Genomic DNA, 26,690 nt, shown 5'->3' on the forward strand with positions numbered 1-26,690 from the left:
AATGGAATCCATGCACACAAAAACTTACTATTTAGCTAAATAAGCCAATACTGAAATGTATAGATCTAATTGGTTTCTGCAGCATTTTCCTGCTTCTAAATTACCACTACAATTACATATTTGAAACCTCTAGGCTTTTTGTTTTATTTTATSTATTGTTGAGGAGTATTTATTTTATCTATTGTTGGAGTATTTATCTATCTATTGTTGAGGTGTATGGTACCAGAGGAAGGAGTCCCCTGTCAAAACTGGAGTACTAACAACAATGCATGGACACCAGGGATGMAGCTGGGAATCTGAGAGCCATTTGGCCTAGGTTGGAAGGGTTACCATACTGCATGGTCTCTCACAGCCACAAAAAATCCCCCAAATTGCAATAGGGGGGAAAATCCTGGCCCTGCAGCCTCCCCCTGCCCTGGAGCTGTTCTGGCAGCCGAGCAGCCAGCTCTGCCCCGCTCACCCTCCAAGTCTGGAGCACAGTCATCTTGGAGCCACCATTCCCTGCTCCTCCTCCTGCCCGGGCTCATGCCGAAATCAGGGATGCCTAAACCACATCAACCTGCTGGCACAAGGCAGGACTGTAGAGTCGTGTTTATTGTAATTGMACTTCCCAAGAAAGCCTGAAAGATGGTTTTCCTCATCTCCTTCCTGCCAGCTTTGGCTGGTGATTGACAAAGATACGTATTTGTCACTAAAAAGAAAAGTTAATAGCCGAATGGATTTCCAAACGGGAAAGCGCTTTGAAGGCGGCTTGCAAAATAAGCTGATAATTATGTGCAGAATTAGTCAAATATCAAGGGTAAATGATAAAAAAGCTGTAGTCCATTTAGAAGAAAACGTACCTCTGAAATATTTAATTAAAGCCACCAGGCTGGAATTTTCTGTATATACTGAAAATCAATGTCCCATGGGTTGAAAGTGTGGCCTCCAATGGGTAATAATTAATGTCTACGACTTTAAGTCTCATATTCCACTGTCAGAAATCAAATGCTTCAAGGGTTGAACATACAACCACTGTAAAATCTGTGCTCCCATATGAGAAATTTGCCTTTTTTTCACTTTGAGGATGTGAAACAGGTGCAATCTCAAACTTCATTTCAGTGAAGAGAAAGCAACAGATCAYGGAAAAGAGCAATGTTTTGTTTCCATAAAACACAATATGGGCAGTTCTCCCCGCAGATCAGATCAGTGTTCACATAATAGCATTTCCAGAGTGAAAATCTAGCAGGGGAAGAGGACACTGCTTATATGATTTGTCAGACACTTCAGAAACTTGTCCTGTTTGTCATGCATAAAAATATACTCAGTCTGCAGCAAAACTGTATGCAGGGTGTGAGTGTTTATAAACTCACCCTCTCAAAGCATAAATGTTTACAAACATTACCATACATACAGAGAGGAAGATTTCCTTTAGTGTATTTGCTTCAATTGCTAATCTGGGGAAGAAGAAATACTTAAGAAAAAGATGGGCAATCATTAATAAGAGTGGTAAACTACCCCACAACTTCCATAACACTAAGAAAAATGACACAGTCCTGCAGATTATTCTAGTGGCTCCACTATATATAGCACAAATTCTTCTCCTTTATAAGAAAAGGGATGCAAGGAATACGGAAAAGAAAGCAAGCCCTGCTGTCTGCAAGCATGCAAAATATTACATTACTTCTGATCTAAGGTAGAATGAAACTRTTTTTCCGTGAAATGCGGATTCCTTATGAGGCACTATAGGCAGTTCTGTTGTCATCACTGTTACCAGAGAACACTGACAGCTCAAACATGACTGAAAAAAAAAAAATGTAATAAACCATTTTCAGCAGTTCTAAGCTCTTAGCTTCCCCTTCTCTCTGCCTTTCACAGAAGAACAAAAAGGGAGGAAAACCCCTGGTCTGAAGCCCCTTTAGCAACCTGACAGCAGATATTCCTCTCCTGCAGGTGGGCAATTCACTCCCTTAGAGCAGTCAGATGCCAAAGCTAATGGCAAGCCAGAATCCATGCCTGGAACTTCACTAAGGTCTGACACCCTTACACACAGAATTAGCCAAATATCAAGGGTAAAGGGTAAAAAGCCGTAGTCCATTTAGAAGAAAATGTAATTCTGAAATATTTAATTAAAGCAGGTGGGAATATTTAATTAAAGTGGCTGGGAAGGCGCAAAGAATACATATCTTTCTTCCTCAGATAATGAACTGCAAGACAAAGAATTAAAAAAAAAAAAAAGAAAAAAAAAGAAAGAAAAAAGAGAAAAAAGTCATTCTGGATGAAGTCTTAGTCACCTGGCTGGAGTCACTGAGGCAAAGCTGGTTCATGCTGGACATTTAAGGGTATGTGAATATGAGTTTTACTATCACATCATTGTATTCATGTGGCTACTGGCAATGCTTGTTTAACACTCTGGTGTGTACAGAGACGAGGTTGGATTAGGCTTGTCCTTTTTTTTTTTTTCCCTCCTCCTCTTAGCAACTTTTTAGTCCACGTTGTCCTTATTAATTTCTGCTCATTTTCTTTTACTGAGTGCTCAAAGGCAATTTGCATAAGAGCCCATTATAAATTAGATCTATTTAATGGTATACTCATCTCATGGCTATGTAATTTTACTTCCTCATATGTCTAAATTATATAATTTGGACCATCTCCTAGAAGCTAGCATGTCTGGAGAGATATTCACACACAGGAGACACGCAGGTAGCTATACTACCTGTGTGGAAATATGACCAAGTTTCTCCTTATCTTTTAGAGGACCACTTTTAGGAGCAACAAGTTGCTCTTCTCTCCTCAGGACCTTATGTCCTTATGTCATGTGGATACAGAGTGCCTGAATTTCTAGCAATTTCTGTAGTAACGCTGCATAACAGAAGTTGCCTCATAAACAAGATATAACAGAATTTGCAATTTTCAATAGCACATATATTATGAAAACTGCATTTTAATCAAGCACCCTGTTGCAATCTTTTGCTCTCAGTGCTGTTATAACTGGCTCTTATTTCTTTCTTCTTATATATAATTTAAGGTTTCATGTCCATGGATCTCAGGAGTTCCTTGGCACAGACACTTCCTACACTTATTAGGAGAGACATGAATGCACTGATTAAAGAGAAGATAACAGGCGAAAAAGTGTACTAAAGCCTAAAAATCTTATTACATCTTTTATAGAAAAAAAAATTTTGTATAGGATCAAGAAAAAGACCAAGCAAGAAAAATGTGGAGAGGAGGTATTAAAACATCTGGTTTTATGAGACTTAAAAGAAAATGTTACCTGGCATTTTAGCGAGCAGATAAAGCATAGATAGCGAGTGGAAGTGATGTCAGAAACCACCGTGGAAATAATTGCTAGAGATTAAAGAACTGAATCATTTACATGGGACCCATGTCAAGCTCTTTAGGTCTGCCATTTGAGTGCAGAGGCAAAGAAAACATAAGAGCAAGCTGAGAGGAGTAATAAAACACTGACACTGAGATAGCAAGGGGAGAGTGGTCTTAAATACACAGAACAAACTGCCTAGGGAAGAGATGGGGAGGACCTGAAGTGATGAGCAAGGTGGTATCTTTACGGACTGCAGAGGAGGCAACGCAACGAAACGTGGGATTTGCTACAACCTGCCTCATCGGAGACAGCACCAGGAGCAGAGATGAAAGCAAATCAGACCTATTACAAAATGAACTTAATAGTCATTGGATCTAACCCACATGGACCAACTGACATGTTAGCTGGAAAAGATGATATTGCCCAACAGCATGCAGTCATGTTGCAGGAATGCGACGTACACGAGAGCGTGCACGGCAGCTTTCTATCCTGCAGATGAGGGTCAAGATGTTGTGTAAATAAACGAGAGTCAAACAAGAGAAGAGATGTGGGTCACAGGATCACCGGGATAAACTAAATGATCAGCAGCAAAGGCCCCAGAGGAAAAGAGCAACGGCCTAAGTCCTATTTGCCTGCAAGGGAAGTTAAATAAAATCTGCATTTTTGCTGTGAAGCAGGTAGATCTAGCAACCTACGGGACTGACACCAGAAGTAATGATTTCTTTCTGAAATAAAGCTAGAATACTAAGTGTCYCTCTTGCTTGCACAACCTACTGATTCTCGGTCTCACGGCGAGGGCAGGTTGGGATAAAACCCATCAAACGCAGCCTGAAGTCAGTGTGCTCTGTCATATCCCTGTCCCATTCGTACATTTCCTCCCAAACCCAGGTCCCTCGTGCGCCCAGACCCAAATGGGCCTTGTAGAAGGTCTGCCATTTTGGAAAGGGAGAGAGGAGCAGGGCTGCGATGCCAAGGGCCTGTGCCCACGGCGAGGAGCAGGCCGAGGCGGCGAGGAGCAGGCCGAGGCGGCGAGGAGCAGGCCGAGGCGGCGAGGAGCAGGCCGAGGTGGCGAGGAGCAGGCCGAGGCGGCGCGTCTCCCACGGTGGCACCGATGTCGGGAGCAGGCGGTGACGACGGGACCAAGTTTTGCTTCACTACGTTCCTCCTCTCTCTCCTCACGACATCTCGCTCTGTTTCTGCTCTGCCCAAGGCACCCACAAGTTACAGGGAGAGGCCGCAACCCAACTTCCCATCTTTTCACCCCATGCCAGGCAATTCCTTCTAAAGGCACCTTCAATCCGGCGGCAACCAAGCCTCCTGAAGCTCTAGGTTGTGTTGTGAGCATTGCGTGGGGCTGAGCGAGGTCTGTCCTCTGGCGTGGGGCAGCAGCAGTGGAAACCCTCCTCCATTCCTTTCCCCATCTCACTTCAACAGTCTGCCAGCACTCAGACCAAATGACCACAGACATTTGACAAGCCATGACTCCATCTCTCCCTGCTATGCTCCTCAGCTTCACTCAAGTGCTGGATCCACCCTTGAGCTTACTTGAGCAAAAACCTTCAAGCTGCCCATCTCCAACAGTGCCCGATATCTCCCAAGCCCTCAAAAAACTTTTGAATTTGCCAGTGCGTATCAAACCCACTTTTCCCAAAGTCATTTAAACCAATGAAATGTTAAATCAATTATTCATGCAAGTACTTTCTCCATCTCTAATTTTTGTAACCAAGTTTTCTTGGCAATGATAACATTTCACAGAAAATTTAACAAATTTTCTGTTTGCTTGCCAAGATAATTTCACTAAGCTTGAATCCGATTTCATTGAGGTATATTATTTATGTTTTATCTTGAGGGAAGCTGCCTATTAAGTTAGTAGCAACCGTGTCCTTTTGCTTATGATACGGTTATTACTAAGTTATCAGGAGTACCTTTAAGTTATTAGGGTGCAATGGCAAATTAAGTACTTTGCGCCGTAATTAGCTAATAACTTTTGAATTATATTTTAATCAGGTTTAAGATGGTCGGGTTTGCTGTGGGTACAGATAATGGAGGATAGGAACAGAGCTGGAGTGTTTATCATTCAACACCAAAAGGCAGAAAGTAGCTAAGTTACCGAATACACAACATCCCAAAGGCCATGATAATCTATATATTCAAAACACCAAGCTCATCTGCAGTCAACATTGCAATGAAATAGAACCTGTGTGTTGGGATTGTGTTCAGGGAAAAAGAGCAAAAATACATTAGCTCCAACCCACTCCTTTGAGCTTGACAATTTTTCTTAAAAAGGTATTTTAGTAACTCCCAAGTTCAAATCTCCAACTGATAAAACCTGTAAGCTTAGATTCCACAAAGAGAGAATGCATTAAAAAAAGGAAAAAAAAAAACTTTAAAAAAGGCTACAAGAAACATTTCACTTCCAAAAAACCTGGATGTAGAAACAATCATTCTCAGAAGGGGGGAAATTCTTTGATGTATTCCKTGGTGCATCAAATTTGCCCCCAGCTTTCATGAATTTCATTCAAACCATTCCTAACTCTCAGTATTTCCTTTGTGTACTTGGTATCAAAATTCCACATGCAGATCACTGGAAATTAGGAAACACTCCCTGAGTTCTCTATTAAATCTTTCAGAAAAGTATCAGCAAAATGAGTTCTGGAACTAAAACCATTAGATGTTACAGGGTAGCAAGTTTATGCTCCGTACGAAATGCACTACGCTAATCCTAACTCTGCCCTATTTCAGAAAGCTCCTTCGGGAACCTGGCATCCCATTTTACCCTTTGTGGTTGTTTTGAATCAGTCTGTGCAAGGAAATCATATGGAACCAAAATTCCAAGATATTTACAATTCTGGCTGGTCACTTGGGCTGAAATCCCTCCTGTGGTGTTTTGCTAACTGCACAAGGAAGGAGGACGCGTTGCGGTAGATGGGACAAGACGGCACATGCCCTTCCCTATGCAAGACTTGCACAAACTCCTTGGCGTTTCAGTCCATAAAGGCAACAGATTTTACAACTAACCCCTGGTAGTGTACAAGGGATTCTATGCTAACTATTCTTCAAGGAAAAAAGCTATATTAAAGCTAAAATAACAGTTTCTCACTACCTCATGAGTGACATTCAAAGAAAGAAAGTGCTTCTAAAACCTTAACTGCAAAGAGCCTGTGTCCCCACAAAACTCTCCTCCAGAGCCCAGACAGATATAAACTATTCCTTAACCTCCTTATTCCTCTGCTCTCAATACCTGTTAAAGTCACTTGCAAAGCCTGAGTCATCCCTCGTGAATATAATTCGTACAGAGGACAACTATTTCCTACTATGCTTTTGCACCATAAACCTGTAAACCTATTAGCAGGTTTCAACCCTGCAGCTGAACACAGGCTCTTACTGTCACAAGGTAAGTTTGCCAGGGAAGGTGTAAAGATGTTTAGTCTGCCTTTTTATAGGCCCACAAGATTACACACAAGAGGAAAAAAAAAAAAAAAAAAGGACATGTATAAAGAACATCATTAAGGAGATCAAGCTAAGCATCAGAGTTAGGAAGCGTGAGATATAAAGCTGCTTCTACAACTTCAATTTACAAGCCTTCCACTACTCAAAACATTTCAGACTCTGTCTTTAATCACACAGCACACATCTTTTTTTCCTTTTCCTCCCGTTTTTTTCCCCCAATTCCTCCCTAATTTCTTTTTCCCCCTCAATTTAGAGGGCAGACAACCTTGGGGATAAGTCAGGGTTGGACAGCGTAGCAAACGCTTGCCCACTGGACACCTGCTTCATTCATTGTAGGAATAAGGGACATCTATTGAACGAGGCTGGTTTGTGGATGTGCTGAGAGCTCTGGGCTGAACTGCAGCTTTCCCCAAGAGATGCAGAGCAGATAGCAGCGGCCTCACATCCAGCACTCAGTATCAGTCACAACTTTCACGTCTTCTAGTTTCAGCTATTTTCACATTACATCTCTCTCTTCAAACACAAATAGCCATGAGTTAAATAAGAAGGTCCTAGACTGAGGAAAGCACATGAGAAGATTGACAACTGTCTGCAGAGCAGGACTCAAGTAATATGCAGAATATACAGCCCAAGGACACATGCTGAACCATAAGGAGAAAAGGAGATGCTGAAGAGCTGTTTATTAATTGAGCATCATTATTCCCCTGTGTGCTGAATGAAGAGGGATTCCCACAGAAGAAAATAGCAGTAGGCAATCATGTATTGGAGATGGTATCACTTCACATAGACAGGAAGATGACAAACCAAGGTTGCCCTGGCAGCCCTAATCTTCTTTTCACATAAAGCTGTCTAATTGCACTGAGAAAAGCTGCAAGCCAATTACACAGTACCTATGTTATTATACTTCTCTCTATTCTACCAGACATTTGTACTTTGCTTTACTTCTTACATCATCTGCTCCTACATTCCTCCACCTGGACTGAAAACTGTACTTCCAAGGTTAACATGCTACCTTATTAATTCTTTAAGAAAATCAATCCAGGTAGCACRATACACAATAAGAGGAAAGGAAGACGTGGGTGTTATGCCCACAGTAAATAGTATTAGACACACGGGGCTGCATACACAGCTGTTGTAATGATTAACTCTAGTAGATAGCCTTACAATAACAGCACCATGAATGCTAGTGTGGACACACAAGTGCTGACACAGAGACCTTTTCATACCCGTATAATTCATTCTTACACATTTACATGTTTAACTGCTCCATGCTAGAGGTTGAAATGCTTTAAGTACTTCAGTAACTAGGAAAATCACACCATTAACCAAATCAGCTAACACAAAAGCTGTGCACTAATCAGTTAGGAGGACAGGAAAGTCCACCTAAGACAGCTTAGGCAGCGGCTCCAAGACATCTGCAAGGCTTAATGCTCAGGTTTGAGATGCCAAAGCCGCGCCTGCATGTTCTGCTGGTGGTGGTGGTGGGGGGGGGTGGTGATAAAAAGCACACAGATAACATTATTTTCATTGACAAACTTTACATATACAAAACAGTGGCTTTATTGTTTATTAAATTAGACACTGTCATGGTGTAATAGCCCCTGCAGCCATACCAAACCCAGCTGTAAAGCACACTTGTGTGGAGCAGGGTGAAGAGMGAAGAAAGAGAGCAGAGATACCCTTCAGAAGAAACACCAGCTCACAAATATTGGAAATTTTTAAGCCACACTTATTTGTGGCTAAAATGGAAATTTAGCCAGAACTAAAAGTTACATCAAGATGCTTTCATTAGAGGAGAGTCAAGATGTGAGCAAGCTGCCTAAACACAGGTGTTGGGCACCACAGGGGATATCCTTGAGTGTCCCAGACACCCCGAAGGCTGGTGGATGCTCTTCAAAAGCCACCCCTGGCTGGTGCCCAGAGGCAATGGGTGGCCAGCCAGGAACCTTGGTGTCTACAACAAACCCAGGGCAGCTGCATCTCATGCCCATAATGACCAGAAATCAACTGTACTGAAACCTGCATATTAAACAGTTTAATAGTATTCCCTCTAGATACCAATTTTAAGAGAAGAAAACCAAGATTTATTAGTTGTAACAATTTTATGTAATGCAAAGCTATGAGCAATAATTTATAGTTCTCCTAAAATGTGTAGGAATTAGTAGAATATTTAACCTAAGCACTCTTTTACTCTGCACAACAGGCTACCATCAGGCACATGAGCTGGCTGTCCTTAGTTCCTTCCTGAGATATAGCTTAACCAGAGGAAATGGGTAACACTGCCACTGGAAGCAACACACTATAAATGCATTAGGATCCATGTTTTTTAAATACAAGCAGTTGTCCTCAAGTATTTTTCCACAGTGCTTAAGAAACTTACTCTAGGATCAGGGTCAATGAACAGACTCAGATATTTCTGGAGGACCACCCTGGTTACAAGGGATTGGATCTCATTCCCTGTGTGTCTTGTGCACCAGAGAACTGGGATCCCGCAGGTGGAAAAAATCACAAAGACCCTATCATAGCAGCTAATAAATTTTGAATATATGCATTAAGAGGCATTCAGGTATACCAGCTCCATCTGTCTAAAGGGATGACACTACCTGAGCATACAGATCCATACGTCTGTTGTGATCTTCACGGCAAAAACCAACACGACAGGCAAAATTTCATTGAGACAACTCCAGACTACTAAGAAACAAAGGCTTCCCTACTTGGAAAGTTAAGCAACACTTTGGATAGATGCTGATCAGGAGAAGCCCACTGTTTCAATTCATAAATCTGCATTATTTCATTCACTTAATTTAGAAGCTTTTCTCTAAAAATACTGAACAGAATTCTGCAAGACATGGATTAAAAAAAAAAAGAGGGGGAAGGCATTGCCTGAAGGTTCTTCTGTATTTTCCCTTGCTCCAGACATTGTTACTGCTGCACAACTCACACTAAAAAAGATGCACCTTGCAATATATATTGACTGACACTGAAAAACCTGACCAGCCACAAGCACGGGTACGCATATCACGCAGGGCTATGATTTCCTTACCAACAAGGAGAAGGAATAAAGAGCTAACAATACAGTGAGAAAAATGTTGAACTTGAAAACCAACAATTTTTAGCACAATTCAAACAAAACAGACATTTTCAGGACGAGAAAATTGTTTTAAAAAGTTTTCTTCCTCTGTGTTTACTGTAAAATAAAACATGTTACAATCACCTTGCATTCCCCCCTCTATCTGCATAGCTTATTGAAATGTGATATTTTTTGCTCTATTTCAGAATGCAACAAAATTCTACTTTAGCATAAATCTTTTAAATTTCTTAACTGTTGTTTTCTTGCATCACCATAAGTTATAGACATACTTGTTTTCAATTGTCTTTACAGGAGATCCATAGTATTACCAAAAAGTGCAGAAGCGTCAAAATTCTCAATCCCTCCCCATCTAGAAGCCTCCTCTGCAACAATAAATGCTTTGGGATTATGGAAGGGTTCCACAATGATTTGGGATTATGGAAAGGTTCTACTCATTTGCCCTATCCCCTTAGGGGACTAAGTACTTTAACTTAGATGCAGGCAGCCCATCGGATATCCATTGTGCAGCACTTAGTCACTTGCTTTTTGCACTGATTTTTTGTGCCACACACAAGTCCTCTTTGCCGGCCTGAGGGACCCTGTGCCTCTCCTTGCCACCAAGCAATGGCTGGTCACTTTGTTGTGCTCTTTGCTAAGCTCCTTGGCAAGGATACATCCTAGGGATTTCRCTGTAAAGAAGGAAAGAGGAATGAGCTTTGCAGAGACTGATGAGGAGCACTACAATTCATGCCTCGTATCAGATGGCCAAAGGGAATGGGCATTTCTCCATTACGCTGCAATGCATGATCCTTGCGGAAAGCCTTCTGCTAAACCACACTGAGGGTTCTAGAAATATCCATCACGTCACCGGTTTTGCTCCTGGAAGTCTGCAAACCTTGGCTGAATTACATTCCATCTTTAGTTTGGGGACCATATCTCTAGCTTATTAATCATCATCAGTGGCCTCATCAACAAGGAAGGGATTTCATTTCAGTTTGTGAAAGCAGAGGAGGCCATCAGGACACCTTCCTGCAGGCTGAGCTGCCCCCTTGGGCATTAACCTCCTCCCACTGCTGCTCCCACGCCAGCCCTGCCACCCTTCAAACGGTTTATTACTACGACAGAATAATTTTAGGACAGAGATGAGGAAAATAAACTCTCTGCTATGATGGATGTGCCCTCATTTCACATATACACTTATTCAGCAGCATGCTACAGCAAACTTGGCCTTCATGGGGAACGCATTTTCCCAATTCTGTTTTTCCACATCCCACTCCATTTATTCTGCTCCACATCTGCAGCCTCTTCAGTTTTCACCTGATAAAGCTTTCATCCCCACACATCTTTCTCACTGGTAATGCTCAGCAAGGAAAGATCCGAGCTTCTGAGCCTCAAAGTCCTTCAAATGTGATCCCCCAAGCTTGGGCCAGGCCCAAGTGCTGCTGCTGACCAGAGTTCACCCGGCCTGCAGACCCGGGCACAGCAACTGAGGACATGACCAACCTTATTGTCTCCTGCAAGCAAGAACTGCATCAGCAGCTTTGGTTTTCTGCATGGCACAAAAGCCTGTTGTGCGTTCTTCATAGAGTCCTACAGCCTTCAAGGTTCGTCATGTTTTCCAGGGCCAGTTAGCACAAAGGACTCACACCTCTGGTTTAACTACAATTTAACAGGAAATAAAGTGACCCACGTGGAGGTTAAGTGTGATTGAAAGTTGCAACCAAAACAGCTCTTTCTTTTCAAACCAGTGTTTTAATGCCTTGCAATGATGCCAAACCAAGTAGCAACTTTCAATAATACCATCTTCGACTTCCTTTTGTTAAGTCTCTCAAAGAGGCTTCTCATGAATCATGATCATGGCATGAATCATACATGATTTGGGATGAGGGGGTCATTTCTACTCGCACAGAGAGGAAGGGAAACGTTCACTTGGAGGCAGACCTCCGCTGTTCAGAGCACAGCATCCATCCAACATGGGAAGGGGGGAGCACAACAGCAGCTCTGCTGAGTGTAGCTSGGTCAGCTGCTAAACAAGACATGGTTAGTGTGAAAGGCAAGGCCCAAGGCCCAACTTTGAGACAACAGCATTAGAAGACAGAAAAATGAGAATATCTGATAAAAATCAGAGCCATCAAACAAGTTTTCCTTACAGAAGAGCAGTAGTTTGCTTCTTTCCTTCCTTCCTTTCTTTCCCAGAACTTCTTCCAAAGGAGGAAAGGACTTAGGGAGAATCTTTCCTACAACAATTCCTCTGGCTTTATATATTCCTACAGCATTTATCAACATTTCCCTAACCATGCATCTCCTTCACACTGRAAAGGTAGACACTGTCACAAGGTTTTTCACTGCGGCAACATCCTGGGGCCAACAGGACTTTCCACAGCTTCATTGCAGGAGGGCATAAAACTGGCATGGGCAGGCACTGGCACCACCAGGCACTGGCACAGCACCTTCTCCATGTTTCAGAAGGTTGGAGGGATGGCAAATATAGCAAAAATAATTTGAAAAACTAGAAGAGGAAAATAAATGTCATACACGGTTAACATGCATAATTTTCAAACACCTGATGGCTACTTCAGGCATATGAACCTGCATAAACAGCTCTTGAGGAACAAGCAATTTTTTATGATTTAATGGAACATGAGTAGTTTCATGGGAGCAAAGTCAATGTATACAACAAAAATATATATTTTAAATTATTATATTTTTAAATTCTGAAATAATACTGGTAGAAAACTGGAATTGAATATCAAAAGGAAAAAGCTATAGCTTGAACAGAATATCAAAAGAGAAAACTCTAGCTTTTGAGGCTGAAAAAATTATCATCATGGTGCTATCTAATCTCTCCCCAGAAGTTAAGAATTATGACTAAATCATTCCAGCAGAGGCACAGGCTGAAATCCTATGTCAGAAGTATGTCCAACTGCATTTGGCACCCCTTCGTCAAGAAAGAAGCTGAGCATAATTGGATGAATATTTGAAGTGCTTCATTATTCATGTAGGAAGGCTAGGTAAAAAGCATTTTACAGTCCCAAGACACTTGAGGGTGCGCGTTATTGGGTAATAACCAATTAGGACTGTTGACAGCTCTCTTCTGCCTTTAGCAGCATCATGGCCAACAGCACACTGGGCGTTCCTTGTTGTGCAAAAACACACACCCACTGCCTACTGCTCAGTTTATTTAAGCCAACCTTTCACCAAAGGAAGTGGAAGAGACCCAAAAGGATGCATGTTTGGCAAGTCGCTTCGATTCCAGGACGCTTAGTCTTCATTTTTTCCCTTTGCTACTACACTCCAAAATACATCTTTCAATAGCGCTTTTGAATTATTGATTACTACTGATTACTGCTTGGAAACAAATCTGATTATTTCCTTTCTGCTTTATTGCATATAATCTTCCAAATAACATTCTTATTACTTGTAGCAAGGAAAGACTGACAGCCAAAGATCCTAACTGCATAATCTGTCAAAAAATGCCACTACACCATTAAATGAATACTGCAAATTCAAAACAGCAGAAATCAAGTCTTCTTTTAAGAAAAACGTAAGAATGATTAATACAAACATTAAAAATTATTTAAGTACAGAGTTTAAAAAACTATTTTGACATAAGAATCAGAAATTCAGAAAAAATTTAGCCCACGACAATGCAGTCTAATGTCTAGACAACCTGACAAAATAAGACTAGAATACACTGACAGTACAACAAAAACTATTTTTTCTTACTCCCTTTTTCTTTATTACTGTAATGAAAAGACTCAGAAAGTTGTATTCTGATCCAATGGAACTTTCCTATCTACAGGGAGAAACATTCAAAACTTCAAACATGTATAATATGAAATTTGTTTAAAAAAAAAAAAAAGGCATTTTTTTCCCCTCTCTTTAGCTTTCTTTTTCTGGCTTGTATCATATTTAGTCCATCCTGCAGCAGTGAGTACTGCAGCATTTTCTCTGAATTTCCTCAAATGCTACCTCACCCTCTCCCCTCTGTTTCACCAAGATGATGATGAAGTATCACACACGTGGGCCCTCCAGATATTGGATTCAATGGGATACACTTAAAAGATCATTTTTCTCTTTTGTATTGACTCCTTGCACTGCTCGAAGACAAGAGGGTTTTCATTTTTTATGTAAGCTGTAAGACCCTGAGGGCCCTCTAAACTGTTTAAAAGAAATCAATTTTCAGATGGGTGAAAGGAACCTAGCAGACCTTAATGAGGCTGGGTAGCTGTTTTGGAACTCCTTTCCCTTGAATCTCCAACAAGTTTGGGCTGACCCTCTCTGGCCTGGAAGCGTCTCCTAATGTTTAGGATTTGTGGTTAACATTCACACAGAACTATAATTTATAGTATGCATATGGGAAACTAAATAAGAAAAGAAGTATTTCACAGAAGCAAAATAATCACTAGTGTTGATGAAGATAAACAGCACCAGAGCTACTGAGCAAACCAGGCCTTGGCACTCGCATAGGGCCAGGAAACCATTATCCCGTGACACTGTTCTAGCACACGGACATTGCTGCAATTACATCCAAGCAACCTAACAAAACAAATTCATTGTATGGCAGAAAATATTTCCAATTCAACATTGCAACACTTATTTTTTAATTACAGCACAAAGCATCCCATTGGGGTGTGGAAGGACATAATCCATCATTTGCTCTCGAATGACACACTTACGGGAAACGCTCTTATAACTTTCTATGCCACAATAAGTAACTACGAGCAATTTCTCCGGCGAGGAATGCAAAGAGCTTGGGTGTGGTGTTGGGAGATGCTGCTTATCCCTCCAGCTGCCCCCGGGGCAGTGGGAGCCCAAGGGAAGCTGCAGCTGCTGCACCGGGACTTCATCGCTCTTCCCATTTCATGCGCGTCTCGGGGCCCACACAGAGCTCTACCTGCAACGTTCCTCACATGGAAAGGACTTTAGCAGYTCAAACACGGACTATGCAACAGTATAAATATATTGTTTTCATGACAAGGAATGGTATTTTAATAGGTGATTTAAAGAGCAATTATGTTTATAATTTGACTGACAGATAAGTCGTGTTTTAATGTAAAAACCCCAGTGGGGTCTAGGACATAGAACGAATCTGTCTTTATAAACCGGTGAACTACTAAAGTACACCCTCTTTAATTCTGTTAGGCTCACCCATCTCAAGAAAAACTGCCTATTTTTTTTTTATTACTCTCCTTTCAACTCTCCACAACAGCAAGTTGTTTCACAGAAGCTATGAACTGCCAGCGTTGCTTCCCTTCACCGGCCGCCTCTGCTGCAAAATGCAATGCTGTGTAGAAATATAAAAGAGAGGTCTTCAGTAATTAGCTTGGGTACCAGATGCAGCACAGCTGAGCTAGCTGGAAGCTGGATAAACTAGTCCAGGTGGAGTGCTGTGCTAAATTGCTTCAAGCACCTGAGCTAGCCTATATACTACACTGTCAAAGGACTAAGCAGGAAGGCAACCCTAAGACCAGCTTTCCCTGTGTAAGCCAAAGTGTACAAAGCATGTCAGAAGAATTAGCTATAAGGGCAGATTAACTCCTATCAAACTGTTGCTGAAGCTCATCTCCCCATTGAGGTGTCTGAGGCATGAAATAAGCAGCCAGGTTTTGGACAGGTGAAGATTCTGGTCGGGTGGGTTTAGAAAACCAAGAAAATTGGCCCACTGTGGTGTAGCAGCAGCTGGGCTGGAACACTTCAAAGTTAACCTACAGACCACAGCTGAAAACAGTTTATTTTGTTTACTAATTTATAGTTTCCATGGGGGAGATCAATACTAATGAGTCTGAGTATGCTTTCAACCTATGATGCTAAGGTTGAAAGCATCATTTGAGATAGCTGCAAAACAAGCTAGGTGACTATCTGCTCAAAGGAAACTCTTCCTCAACAGGATCCAGACCACGCAGGAATATGAGGAGAAAGGCCCAAGAAGCAATAACTTGCTTTGATCTGCTTACATAAAGGTCACTTGTGACTTCGGCAAGCTCTGATTCCTTCCAACTGAGATACAAAAATGGAGATGAAGGACATGAACACAACACACTGAGGAAGTTCAGATGGCAATAGCAAGCTCAATTCTCAGAGTAGAATGGGAAGAAACATCCCGAGGATGTTTCCTAAATGGAGGGTCATCCCAAGAATGGGAAACTAAGGGAGAGAATGAATGGCAAAGCAGAAATAAAGCTCCTCAGACAACGTTTGTCTAGCCACAACACTGCCACATCGGAATAAACTGCAAAGCAGCTGAAAGGGCACATTCATGTAACAGAAACTGGTGACATTCCCTTGGTCGGGACATCTCACTTTAATGAATTATTTGCATTAAAGAGAATGCAGATAACCACCGAGTCCTAAAAATTTTTCCACATTTCCTATGCACACTTTGAAAATATTTCCCCAAATGGCAAACATACATTTACAAACATGTAAAACGCAGCCAGAAAGTTAATCATTACCTAAAAGTAAGTCAGAAATTGGAAAGTATATCCTAAAGCTCCAAACACACCTAATAGGTGGCCAGGTGTTGATGGCAAAACTGGAAGCCAAGTGTTTACTTCTGCAATTATGTACATACTGGATGCCAATTTGCTTAGCAACTATATTGCAATTTATGAAAGACCAACGAAGTACAATTTGGAAGTAGGATCATATCCTAGCACTAACACACAGTGTTTGAGTGCAAAGACTGAGCAAAGCAAAAGGCAAAACATCGAGTCTGGAGACTGGGATGCAGATCTAAACTCAACCAGAAATGGCCCAAGGGCAGAATACTTCAGTGCAGGCATAAAACTGCCCACTCAGTTCCTAATGGCCTTGTCCTTAGAGCAGTAAGAACCATAGGTTCAGCCCTCCTATTTTTTTCTGAGTATTTTCTTGAATAGTTTGAAAGAGAAATGATGTTTGGGTACCTTCAAGCAGGTTTATGAAGCCATGCTTTTGGGTGAAAAAATATGCATACCACAACCAACTGCCCATCACTGACAAATTTCCATCCATGGATGGACAGAGATCAAACAGTCATTAAAGTCAAAGGATTTCTCAGCACTGACCTTTCAGYCAAGTCACTGACATTTTCCCCTCAATCGCTGACAGGTTGAGCCAACCCATACAGCCTCACACAAACCTACTGGAAAAGGGTAACCACACCAACAATTATCAAAATATTTTTTCCCTCCCTTCAGAAACATGTTTGCTGGTGAGAGGACCAAGAGCCTTGTAAGGAAGAGCTGATGCCTTTAGCTTTTTAACACTCCTGAATATTTCCATTAGTGTCATACTCACGTAACCACAGTTAAACATGGTAACAGCCTCTGTGATAGGAATCTCTTCATCTATCTTCTCTTTATGTCTGCCTCTGTGCAAAAGGTCCTCAGACAATTCACTATCTTGATTTCACTGCCATTTTATACATTGGAATGCCAAATTACTTAATAGAAAGCCCTGTTTTTTATCTTCCAAATAAGTATGCAAAAAAATGTTTTATTGACACTTATAAGAGGAAGATACCAACTTGATGATCCCTTTCGGTGATGACTCACTCTACCAGTTACGGACCACATGATACGAAAGCTGGCCAATCTGATCATATTCACTAGTTGGTGGTCACAAGCCAGAGCCACAACTTGCTGACATTGCAAGCTATAAAAAAATGCCATGACTATTACAGAAAATACTAACTTTTACTAAGGTGAAGGTGGCAACTGACATGTGACAATTAACTGATGCAAAGTGAGGTCAATACATACCTTAAGTTCAGCATACACACCTAGAGACAAAATCAGTCTGAGCACAGCSAGGGTCAGAATACTTAACTTTGAGTTCTTTATTGACAAGCGTGTATTAAAACGGATTCCTCTTCACAATATTAGTTGTGTAAATTCTCAGGATTTCTTGAAATTGGAATACAGAACCTTGTCCTACACCATTCTACATTTTGCCCTCCAAGTTTATATAGGTGCCTAGACCCAAACAAAATACAGAACAGCATCTCAGGAGTCAGAAGCACAAGATGACAGCATGCAAGTTTTGAACTATGTTGGACTAACCATATAAGTATGGTCCTTCTGGATCAGGATTTATTCCTCACTAACATATTACTGATCCTTGATCTACTCTGATGATTACTGATACTAACATCATCAGCTGTTTCTATCTCAGTTACAGGCATTTATAAATATTTACACTTCAAGATAGTCATCTTTTACACTTTCAATCATCATCCCAAAGCATTTTACAAATTGCTTGCTTGTTAGGAAGCGACCAAAGCTCAAAACTTCATCAGTTCTCTTGGATCACAGAACAAGTCAGTAACAAAGTCAATGTATTTTCATTTGTCAAACCTCTTCCCTTGCCACAAGGCCATGCAACAATCAAATTATGAAATATAAAAGGTAAATAACTAGATGCACAAACGGAATAGGTAACAAAGATTAAACTGAGCTTCTGCCAACCTCTTCTGCCTACTCCCCCTTGACAGGAACATTACAAATTATTATGAAACTGCCACTTAGAGCACTCATGCTAATACAGCAGACAGGGTTAAAGTACAATTATACTGAAAACCCTAAGAAAATTTGCTTTTTGAAACTATCAACACTCAATCTTTGTTCTCAAAAAATGCAGAGCTACTTTAGTCTTTACCYGCTGTCCTGTCAATGCTTATTTGAGAACTCTTCTTCATTAGAAATGAATGATGCTACAATAGAAAGATGACCAAATTCTTCCACAAATAGATGTACGCCTTTCAGCAAGATGAATCCAGATACTGAGAATGAAAGTCTGCAAAGATTTAACACCCATCCAGTTGGCAGTTTCCTTTTTAAGGAGGTTTATTAAAAAAAAAAAAAAAAAGCCAAAAAAAAAACAAGAAAAAGAAAAAAGGAAAAAATCTCCTAAACTAGAATCTTAATCTAAAAATTTCCTATTTTTAAAACAATAAAAATCATATAATTACAATTTGAGAGGTACTAGCCACATGGTCCAGGAAGTGTGACAGGACTTTTCCCTTGGCAAAGTAGCAAAACGTGTCTTGCAACAAAGTGCAAAAGCGCCTCATCGCAACAGACCTCTGAACAGTAAGGACCATGCTGGTGTCTTATTTTGTGTCTTATTTGGGCACAATCTTTAGAAGACCAAAACAGCAAAAACTCTTAAACGAGGAAACAGTTCTACCCTGTCAGATTCACAATATGCCTTATGTCCTTGGAGGCCCATGTACGTAACCTGTGGAGGATAAGGCTTGCTCCCAAACTGTTAGCAAAGTCCAAGGATAGTCTGTGAGTTTGCCTAAATAATTTTGTACTCCTGTTGGAGGGAGAAACAAAACACATATCAAAATCTGAAAACAAAACAAAACAAAAAACCCCACACAGCACTGTCCTAACTGGATCSAAGTGTGTGAAATTTAATTTCCCTGAGGGCTGAGAGTGAAGATTGGGTAAGAAAACTGGGACATGAATGGATTGGTTCATATGAAAACCTGAAACAGCCCTGGGCAGAAATTTGGGAGTATTGTGAAACACTGTACAAGAAGAACCCATCATCTCATGCAGGGAGCAACTCAAGATGGTAGATGCAACGATACCATTAGGTCGTATCCCTCAAAAGGCTCCACAAGGTACCATAGGCTTTAATTAAATCTTCCCATTCTACAACAAGAATGCAGAATGTGGCAATGAGATGCCATGGTATCACACAAATATTCATACCAGATGACATGGACAGCCCTAATTAAACATCTAGATGCTTTGAACCCATGAGATGGATGACACTGCTGATATTTCTGATACCAGAGATATCAGACAGCTGATGTTCATATGACCAAAGCTAAATATCTTCCCATTTAGTTAGGCCAGCAAGTTGAGGTGCTTCAAGTCTRGTGCAGATTTTGGTAGATTTCAGACAGATGGCATTAAGGCTGAAAAAGCAGGAATGCTGGCTCTAAGACAGTGTTTTAGCCTACTGGAAAAATGACAGTGTTCTACAGGAAGAAAAAGCTGTGTAGGTTCAAATAACAGAACTGACCTGTGCTCACTTTACTGGTTATCATAAACCCTAAAATCTCAACTCAGTGTCCTCAGACTCACTGGTGATCCTAAAGAACAGTGGAAAAACATGCGTTTGCTTCAGCACTCTGACAACAGGCTCCTTTAGCCCACCCTCAACTTGTATCTTTCTTTCAYGGGAAAAAAACAGTTGATGTCTGCTCTGGACTGCTGCAAGCATATGCATTTTTGAAAAACTTCACTCACAAAAACAAAATTCTCTTATAAAAGTACATCCAAATCTTTGAGAGGTAACTTTGTATTACCATGGGTCATCCTCGCAGACTTAAACYGGTGGTTGTGAAGAACAAAATTTTGTTCATAATAGAGCAAACTGCAAAACTACAAGATTTCTCACAGAGTAGAAATAATTTTTTTTTTTGTATTTTGGCATGGACACAAGCATAAAAAACACAAGTATAACCAACGTTGTTGGTTGACACTTGAGAAATAGCTGGAACAGTCTATGCATGTGTGATATATTCAAAGTCTTGATGGAGAGATCTGTACAACAGTACATGTGCCCCTCCTCAGGCATTTAAAAGAGAAGTACCATTTCTTTATGGAGAGTTACTTTACATCAGGTCTTCTACATGGATATACTGATTCAAACTGTCTTTTCATGAAGCATTTGTCTGGCAAACTTACTATTCAGCTGGATGAGATCATGTCTGAGGCATGGTCTCACTGGTAGCTTGGGAGAAAATGAAGCCAGTTGATGAGATTTGATATCACATGTGATCTTCCTTGTGAAACTAGGAAGTTCTCCTTGGTGTGGAATATAACTGGGCTCATGAATTCTAAACCACTGCCTTTTTTTCTTAGTTTTYTTTTTTTAGCATTATTTCATTTTTAGAATGTAGAATTCAAGGAATACTCAGATCAACCTTTTAGACAGAAGTCTGTTGGATTATTTCATTGTGTCAGCTTTAAAACACAGGTAGGCCCTGCTTCCTTGGGTTCCTTAATCACAGAAGCATTTGGCAAAAGCCCTTAGTAGTCTTCCTATAGCAAAGGGTAGAGGCACAGCACTGGTTGCAAGATGGTCATATAATCTCTCCTAGGTTTTCTTTGGAGGAAGGGATGGATACCTGGAAGTAGGTGTTTTACAAATCAAGTCACAAACCAGTCCTGGAGATCTAATAAAAGAATCATGGTAAAACATGCCCAGAAGTCTCCATCTGAAACCATTTAAGGATCTCCTTCTAACTTACCCTCTCCTATTCCTCCCATACTATTCAGAAAGGGAAGAAAAGAAGAGGCAGGAGATGTTACCGAGCCCAAAGGAGGAGGATTACACTTGCTGCAAAGCAGACACTGCTCTGTCAGGATAGCTCTCCTCCACATCGGCAAGCCACAGTGTCTCCAAAGCTGCTGGTTTGGATATCTCCCTTCCAATCTCTCAAAGAAAGATGACTCTGGTACCTGGCCCACAGATGAAAGGTTCATTTTAGGCTTCTGGCCCTTAGACTACATGTAATACGAGTTAGGAGTCTAATGACTTTCATGTCTCAACCTGTTTGATGCTGGAGTTTGCAACCAATGCCTTGACTCATCCCTGGAGCAGTGCTCTTCTACGCCAGATAATCAGGACCTTATTTTCACATACAATACTTCATATGAGAGTAAACCTTAAGAGGTTTCAACTAACCCAAACCTTTCTGCAAGACGCTGCTTCAATTTGGACCTCATTCATACATGGTAGAAAATGAAATCATTCAACCAATGCTGTCTGAAAGTTTGGAGTAGAATAACCCATCATCAGCAGACTCTGACTGTAGATACACTCTGGATAGCATTTACCTTATACATGCACACACAAATACACACGCATATCTAGTTAGGGAAAAAATACATTGGAAAAAAGTTAAAATCTCACAGATGAAAAGCAAACTATTATATCATGATTGTCAGCTTATTGTCTCAAACCATTGTCTTGACATCCCAATGAGTTTAGTAATTGCTCTTTTGAAGCTGCTAATGTTAAAAAAAAATCTGAAGTTCTAGAAGTGGCTGGGAATTCCAGGTTCTAACAGCTATACTGGAATTATTCTCTCATCAAGGGGTTCAAAAGACACTTTCTGTCAGAACTGAAACACAAACGTATGTCAATGACTTGAAATAGAACAGCTACAGCTTAGGGTTTGGGGTTTTTAAATTGTGTTTGAAGAGCTTTAAAATGTTTAATTTATTAAATTGGCTTTGACACTACAGGCATAGCTTCTACTTTAAAGTGTTACAATAGCTCAATTGAAAGCAGAATATATTAAACTTAAATTCCACTGCTACCATACACACTTATGAAAGACATTTTAGTTTCTTCAGTTAAAAAGTAATAGGCTGTCCCTGTGAACTTAACATGGGAACAGAAGCTGCATGTATTAAAAGCAACAGCCTCTCACGCTGCGCTGCAAGAAGGCACCCAATGCCAGAAGACATTTCACTAGTTTCAGACACCACCAGCACTCCAACTACTGCAAAATGCTAAGTAATCTCAACTAGGAGTTGGATACACTACCTAAGAACATGTGCCCAAAGTGGCAGATTTAGGTTTTAGAGAACAGTTCAAATTTTTCCAAACATTGCTTCAACCTCAACAGGTAGACTTGTGCTTTGGCAATACTTCTATTACTTTGCTGTGCTTGGTTTTCCTTCAGGAGGTCATCATAAGACAGATGATGTGTCCGGGTACCTCTCTCTCGTATTCTTATATTTACCATTCTCTTTCCATACCACAATCAGCTCTTACTATCTACAGTCCTAGGTAAAACTACCTATCCAACTCTATAGGTAGTGAAATGCATGCCTGGAATAAAAACATATCCTAAGTAGTACATCTTGCACTCTTTGAAGGGAAAGTTAGAGCTTTCAGATGGTAGAAACTCCCAAACTTGCCTCCTACTCCCCATCCCCTGACAAAAGAGCTGATGAGAACAAAAGCTTACCTAGACAAAAAATAAATAAATAATTAAATAAATAAATAAAATCACCTAATAAGCATTTCCATTGTGAGTCACTGGTACTCAAGTAACTCAAAAGAAAGGGCAAAGGTGACACTGGAGAGCAGTAATGTGACAGGACAACAATTGATAGAGGAAACTGTMCAGGTCTTGGAGAAAGGAAGTCCTATGCAATAAAATGTACTTATGAAGTGAATCACTTAACTGTAGTTCAAACAGAGTGATCAGATGCCCCCCAGAACAAACTAAATTACGAGAAACAACCTCAAGACTTCCATAAAGATGCTCTTAAAGCCTTAGTAAGGAGTGACTTAATTTCTTTAGCCTCCAGATAATTACAAGAATTAAAATAGCTAACATTCTCATTCTAGGGGACAATGTAAATAGAACTGTTCACGAAACCATCAGCAAGGAAAAACAACCTGCTGCAATCAAGGATCATGATATTGGTTAAGTGCCTACAGTCAAGGATCCAATGGGTTACACCTCTTAACTAGTCCCCCATGCACTAATTTATCCATCCTTTGGAGGAAATGAGACCTGGTCTCACCTCTGATGAAGGATGCATATCAAGGTAGCAGCAGGACCCCTCTAGCTTCTCCTTCCCAAGGAATTTGCAATGCGGCTTTCTGCTGCTTACCTTACACAAAATTTGTTTTCTGCTCTAGCACTGAAAAGGAGAGAGAAAAAGAGTACAAGGAAAGGGGAGAGGGRGTTAATCTTACTTTCCTCCTCCAGCTGAATGATGGAGTGGAAAGACTGTGAAGGCAGCACTGTCTTCCCTCTAAAACAGGATTAGGCAGCACAGAACAGCGTATAAGAATAATATTGTGATATACTCAACATCTAATAAATGACAACTAAGTCATGTAGATTTACTGCATCCCTACAATGTTTATCTGCAGTCACAACCATGAAATAGCCACTCACTACATGTTCAAAGAGTTTTAAAGATTATTTAAAACAAACAAAAAAAGCCCTTTAACTGCTTAATACCAATAACCTACTAGAATCACCACTGCTTAATCTGGAAGAAATATGAAGTGAGAACAGAATCTAACTATTCAAAAGGTGTCAAGTTTCTACAAAAAGTACTAAGTTAATAGTGTTCTATATTTTGTTGCATACAGCCAGGCCTTTATCTCCGGAGACACATTTGAGATTACATATTGATAATGTCAGGAAAGCAGTTGTTTCAAAAACAACTACACACACACATTAAAAAAAAAAAAAAAAAAAAAAAAAGCAACACATCCAAGCTCCCACCTTTAGGCTTAAATGCAGGATCTATAAAGTTTTTGAATGCAACAAAGCACAGAATGGTTGGCCAGGCATAAATCCAAAATTATTTGGAGTAAAAAGAAAGTATTTGTTACCACTGACTTCGTTATAGCACATAAACATAGGGATTTGTATAGGTGTCATTTGTCTGAAACGCAGTGAAGGAGGGAAAGAAAAGTCAGCCTCAGCTTCCTTACCAGTAGAAACATAACTGAATTTTGAAACAGAAAGAACTAAATGTAATATCATGTGACAGCCCCAGGATGTCCAAAGACAAAACTGAAGTACAGGCAATGCTGAAGACATGCAGAACAATCTTTTTAAGGATTACCTGGAATCGGGATATTTTGTAAGCGTGGCCAAGCTGCTGGTATACATGTGCCCACCCACATCAATGTGAACTGGTGCGTTGGACTTTGTGAGCTGTGCTGGAGTGGGGATGCCTTGATTGTTCAATGGAGATGCAGGGGATCTAGTGATCAGAGGTCTTGACATATTGGGCCGACTGTCCTGTGAAGAGATAGACCTTGGGTTAATGATCTCCTCAGTAGCCTCGCAGAAGCCCCCAGTCCAGAGTCAACAGCACTGCCTCAGTCTCAGCTCATGGTTTTCATCTTATTAAAGTGCAGACAAGTATTTGGCAACTTTTTAATCAATCCAACTTTAAATCTTTCAACCAGCTATGTTTTAAGTAAAGTCGGGCAGAATACAATGATATACCCCACAAAAAAGACAATAAATTCAACAAAACAAGTTGTTCCTGAACACTACAAGTGACAATCCACACAAGGAAAGAAAACATACTCATATGTAAGAGCTGATAAAGGCCTTGAAAAAGTATCACTAATAGTAGGCAGAAAGACTGCGAAAATTATTATCTTTTTAACCAAAAGCCACAGGCAGAACCCACATTCCTTCCCAAGCCCTCCATGAGCGCTGCACAGCCCGAGCAGAAATACAAACCCTTAACTCCTCCATTCTGCACGCGCTTCTCCCGACTTTCCACTTCACATGTCACGGAAACAGGAGCAGAGGCAGCCGGACTCGGCAACCCTTCACACGCTGCGGCACGCTGGGCATCGACAGCCTTTGAGAACGACATTTTCCATTTAAGAATCACACGTCTAGCGGCGGACGGCCCGGCGCGCCCCGCAGAGGCTGCGGGTCGGAGCGGCTCCCTGGCGAACGCGAGCCCCGAGCGCGGCCCAGGGAGCAGAGGCTTGGCCGCCAGAGCCAACTTCTAGTGGCGAAGGAGAGATGGAGCGGCGGCGAAGAGCCCGCGCGGCAGCGGGGTGGGGCCGGCACGGCGATTTGCTGGAGCCGGAAAGGCAGGCGGCATTCAAAGGCCGGGATTAAAATAGAAACGCGCTCGAGAGCGGTTTTGAGACAGCCGAGCTTTCCAGCGCACGGGAAGCCCTGTGTGCCGTGGTGGAACCTTCCAAAGATGCCCTGAGAACCGGCAGCCCTTGCAAATTACTGCGAGTTTTACATTTAAAAGGCACGCAAAGCAGCAAGAAGCAAGATACGCTTCACCACACAACTCCCTTTGTTCTTGCGACACGTCTCTCAGCGGCGAGAGGGAAGGGATCCCTTGTAAACATCCCGACTGAGCTTGCTGCTAAACCTCTAAGCACCCGTCCAAGAGCGCGCGCTACCCAGGGCTCCCAGTAGCCGAGGCCTCGAGTGCTCAAAACATCATTTGCACATTTTTTTTTTTTTGCTAAAGATTCAAACTATAAAGGGGACATGATCCAGGTAAGTGTCTGAGAGAAGTGATTTACAGGCTGACGTTGCACAACAAATCCAACTTATATGAAACGTAAGGCATCTGTAAACCACAAGGCACTGCACAACAGCAAGTTTAGGTCAAACACTGATGAAAAACCTTAAGCATTTGAGTTAAAAAATAAAAAAAGTTATGACGTTGGAAAAGCCTCAGAGATTCTCTTTTCTTCTTCTGTTTCTTTATGAGCAGAAGTTAATATGAATTTTCAGAAATACCACTCTTAATCACTACAAGTGCTTGAGGAGGTGCCTGCAGCACCACGAAGACAAGTCCAGGCAAAATAAGGTACACACGCTATGCAAAACTAATGTCTGCTATAAATGCTATGCGGTACAACCACCACCCAAGATGCTACTGATCTTCAGCATGATATTTAGTAAAATAATGAAGAAAAACATTAAAAGCAACAACTGAAAAAAGTGAAAATAAGTCTGCAAGAAGAGATACCAACTGAGTAAAAAACACACAAACATACTTTTGATGAATAACAGCAGGAAAGCAGCCTGTGGGGAAGGGAGCATGTTTCATTGCCTAAAAGCTGACAGACAATTTTAGATCAACAAAGAAGGCTGAGACTAAAACAAAAAACAAATTCCATAACTTGYGTGAAATAAGACAACATTACCTCCCTTACGAGGATATTTTTTTTTTTTTTTTTGGTCAGAAAAACACATCCCTGTTGCAATTTAGCACACTGCAGCACCATGGAGTCTGTAATAGTTTTTCAATTGGACACATCTACTGTATATCCTGCCTCAGGCTGCTCAGGAGAAAATGAACAGATTTGCAGGGTTAATAT

At 41.0% G+C, this 26,690-nt stretch overlaps 1 protein-coding gene across 1 annotated transcript in view; it reads right to left on the reverse strand.

The window, feature by feature from the left end:
• Positions 1–26,690, reverse strand: part of LOC112949057 (BTB/POZ domain-containing protein KCTD1) — a 65,162-nt gene that overhangs the window by 7,026 nt on the left and 31,446 nt on the right. The window contains exon 2 of the mRNA XM_026041435.1: positions 24,437–24,615. Coding sequence (XP_025897220.1) covers positions 24,437–24,600 — 164 coding nt within the window. The 5' untranslated portion in view covers positions 24,601–24,615. The remainder of the gene's footprint in view (positions 1–24,436; positions 24,616–26,690) is intronic.

Source organism: Nothoprocta perdicaria, unplaced genomic scaffold (assembly GCF_003342845.1).
Source record: "Nothoprocta perdicaria isolate Ctin4 unplaced genomic scaffold, notPer1 scaffold_284, whole genome shotgun sequence".
NCBI lineage: Eukaryota > Metazoa > Chordata > Aves > Tinamiformes > Tinamidae > Nothoprocta > Nothoprocta perdicaria.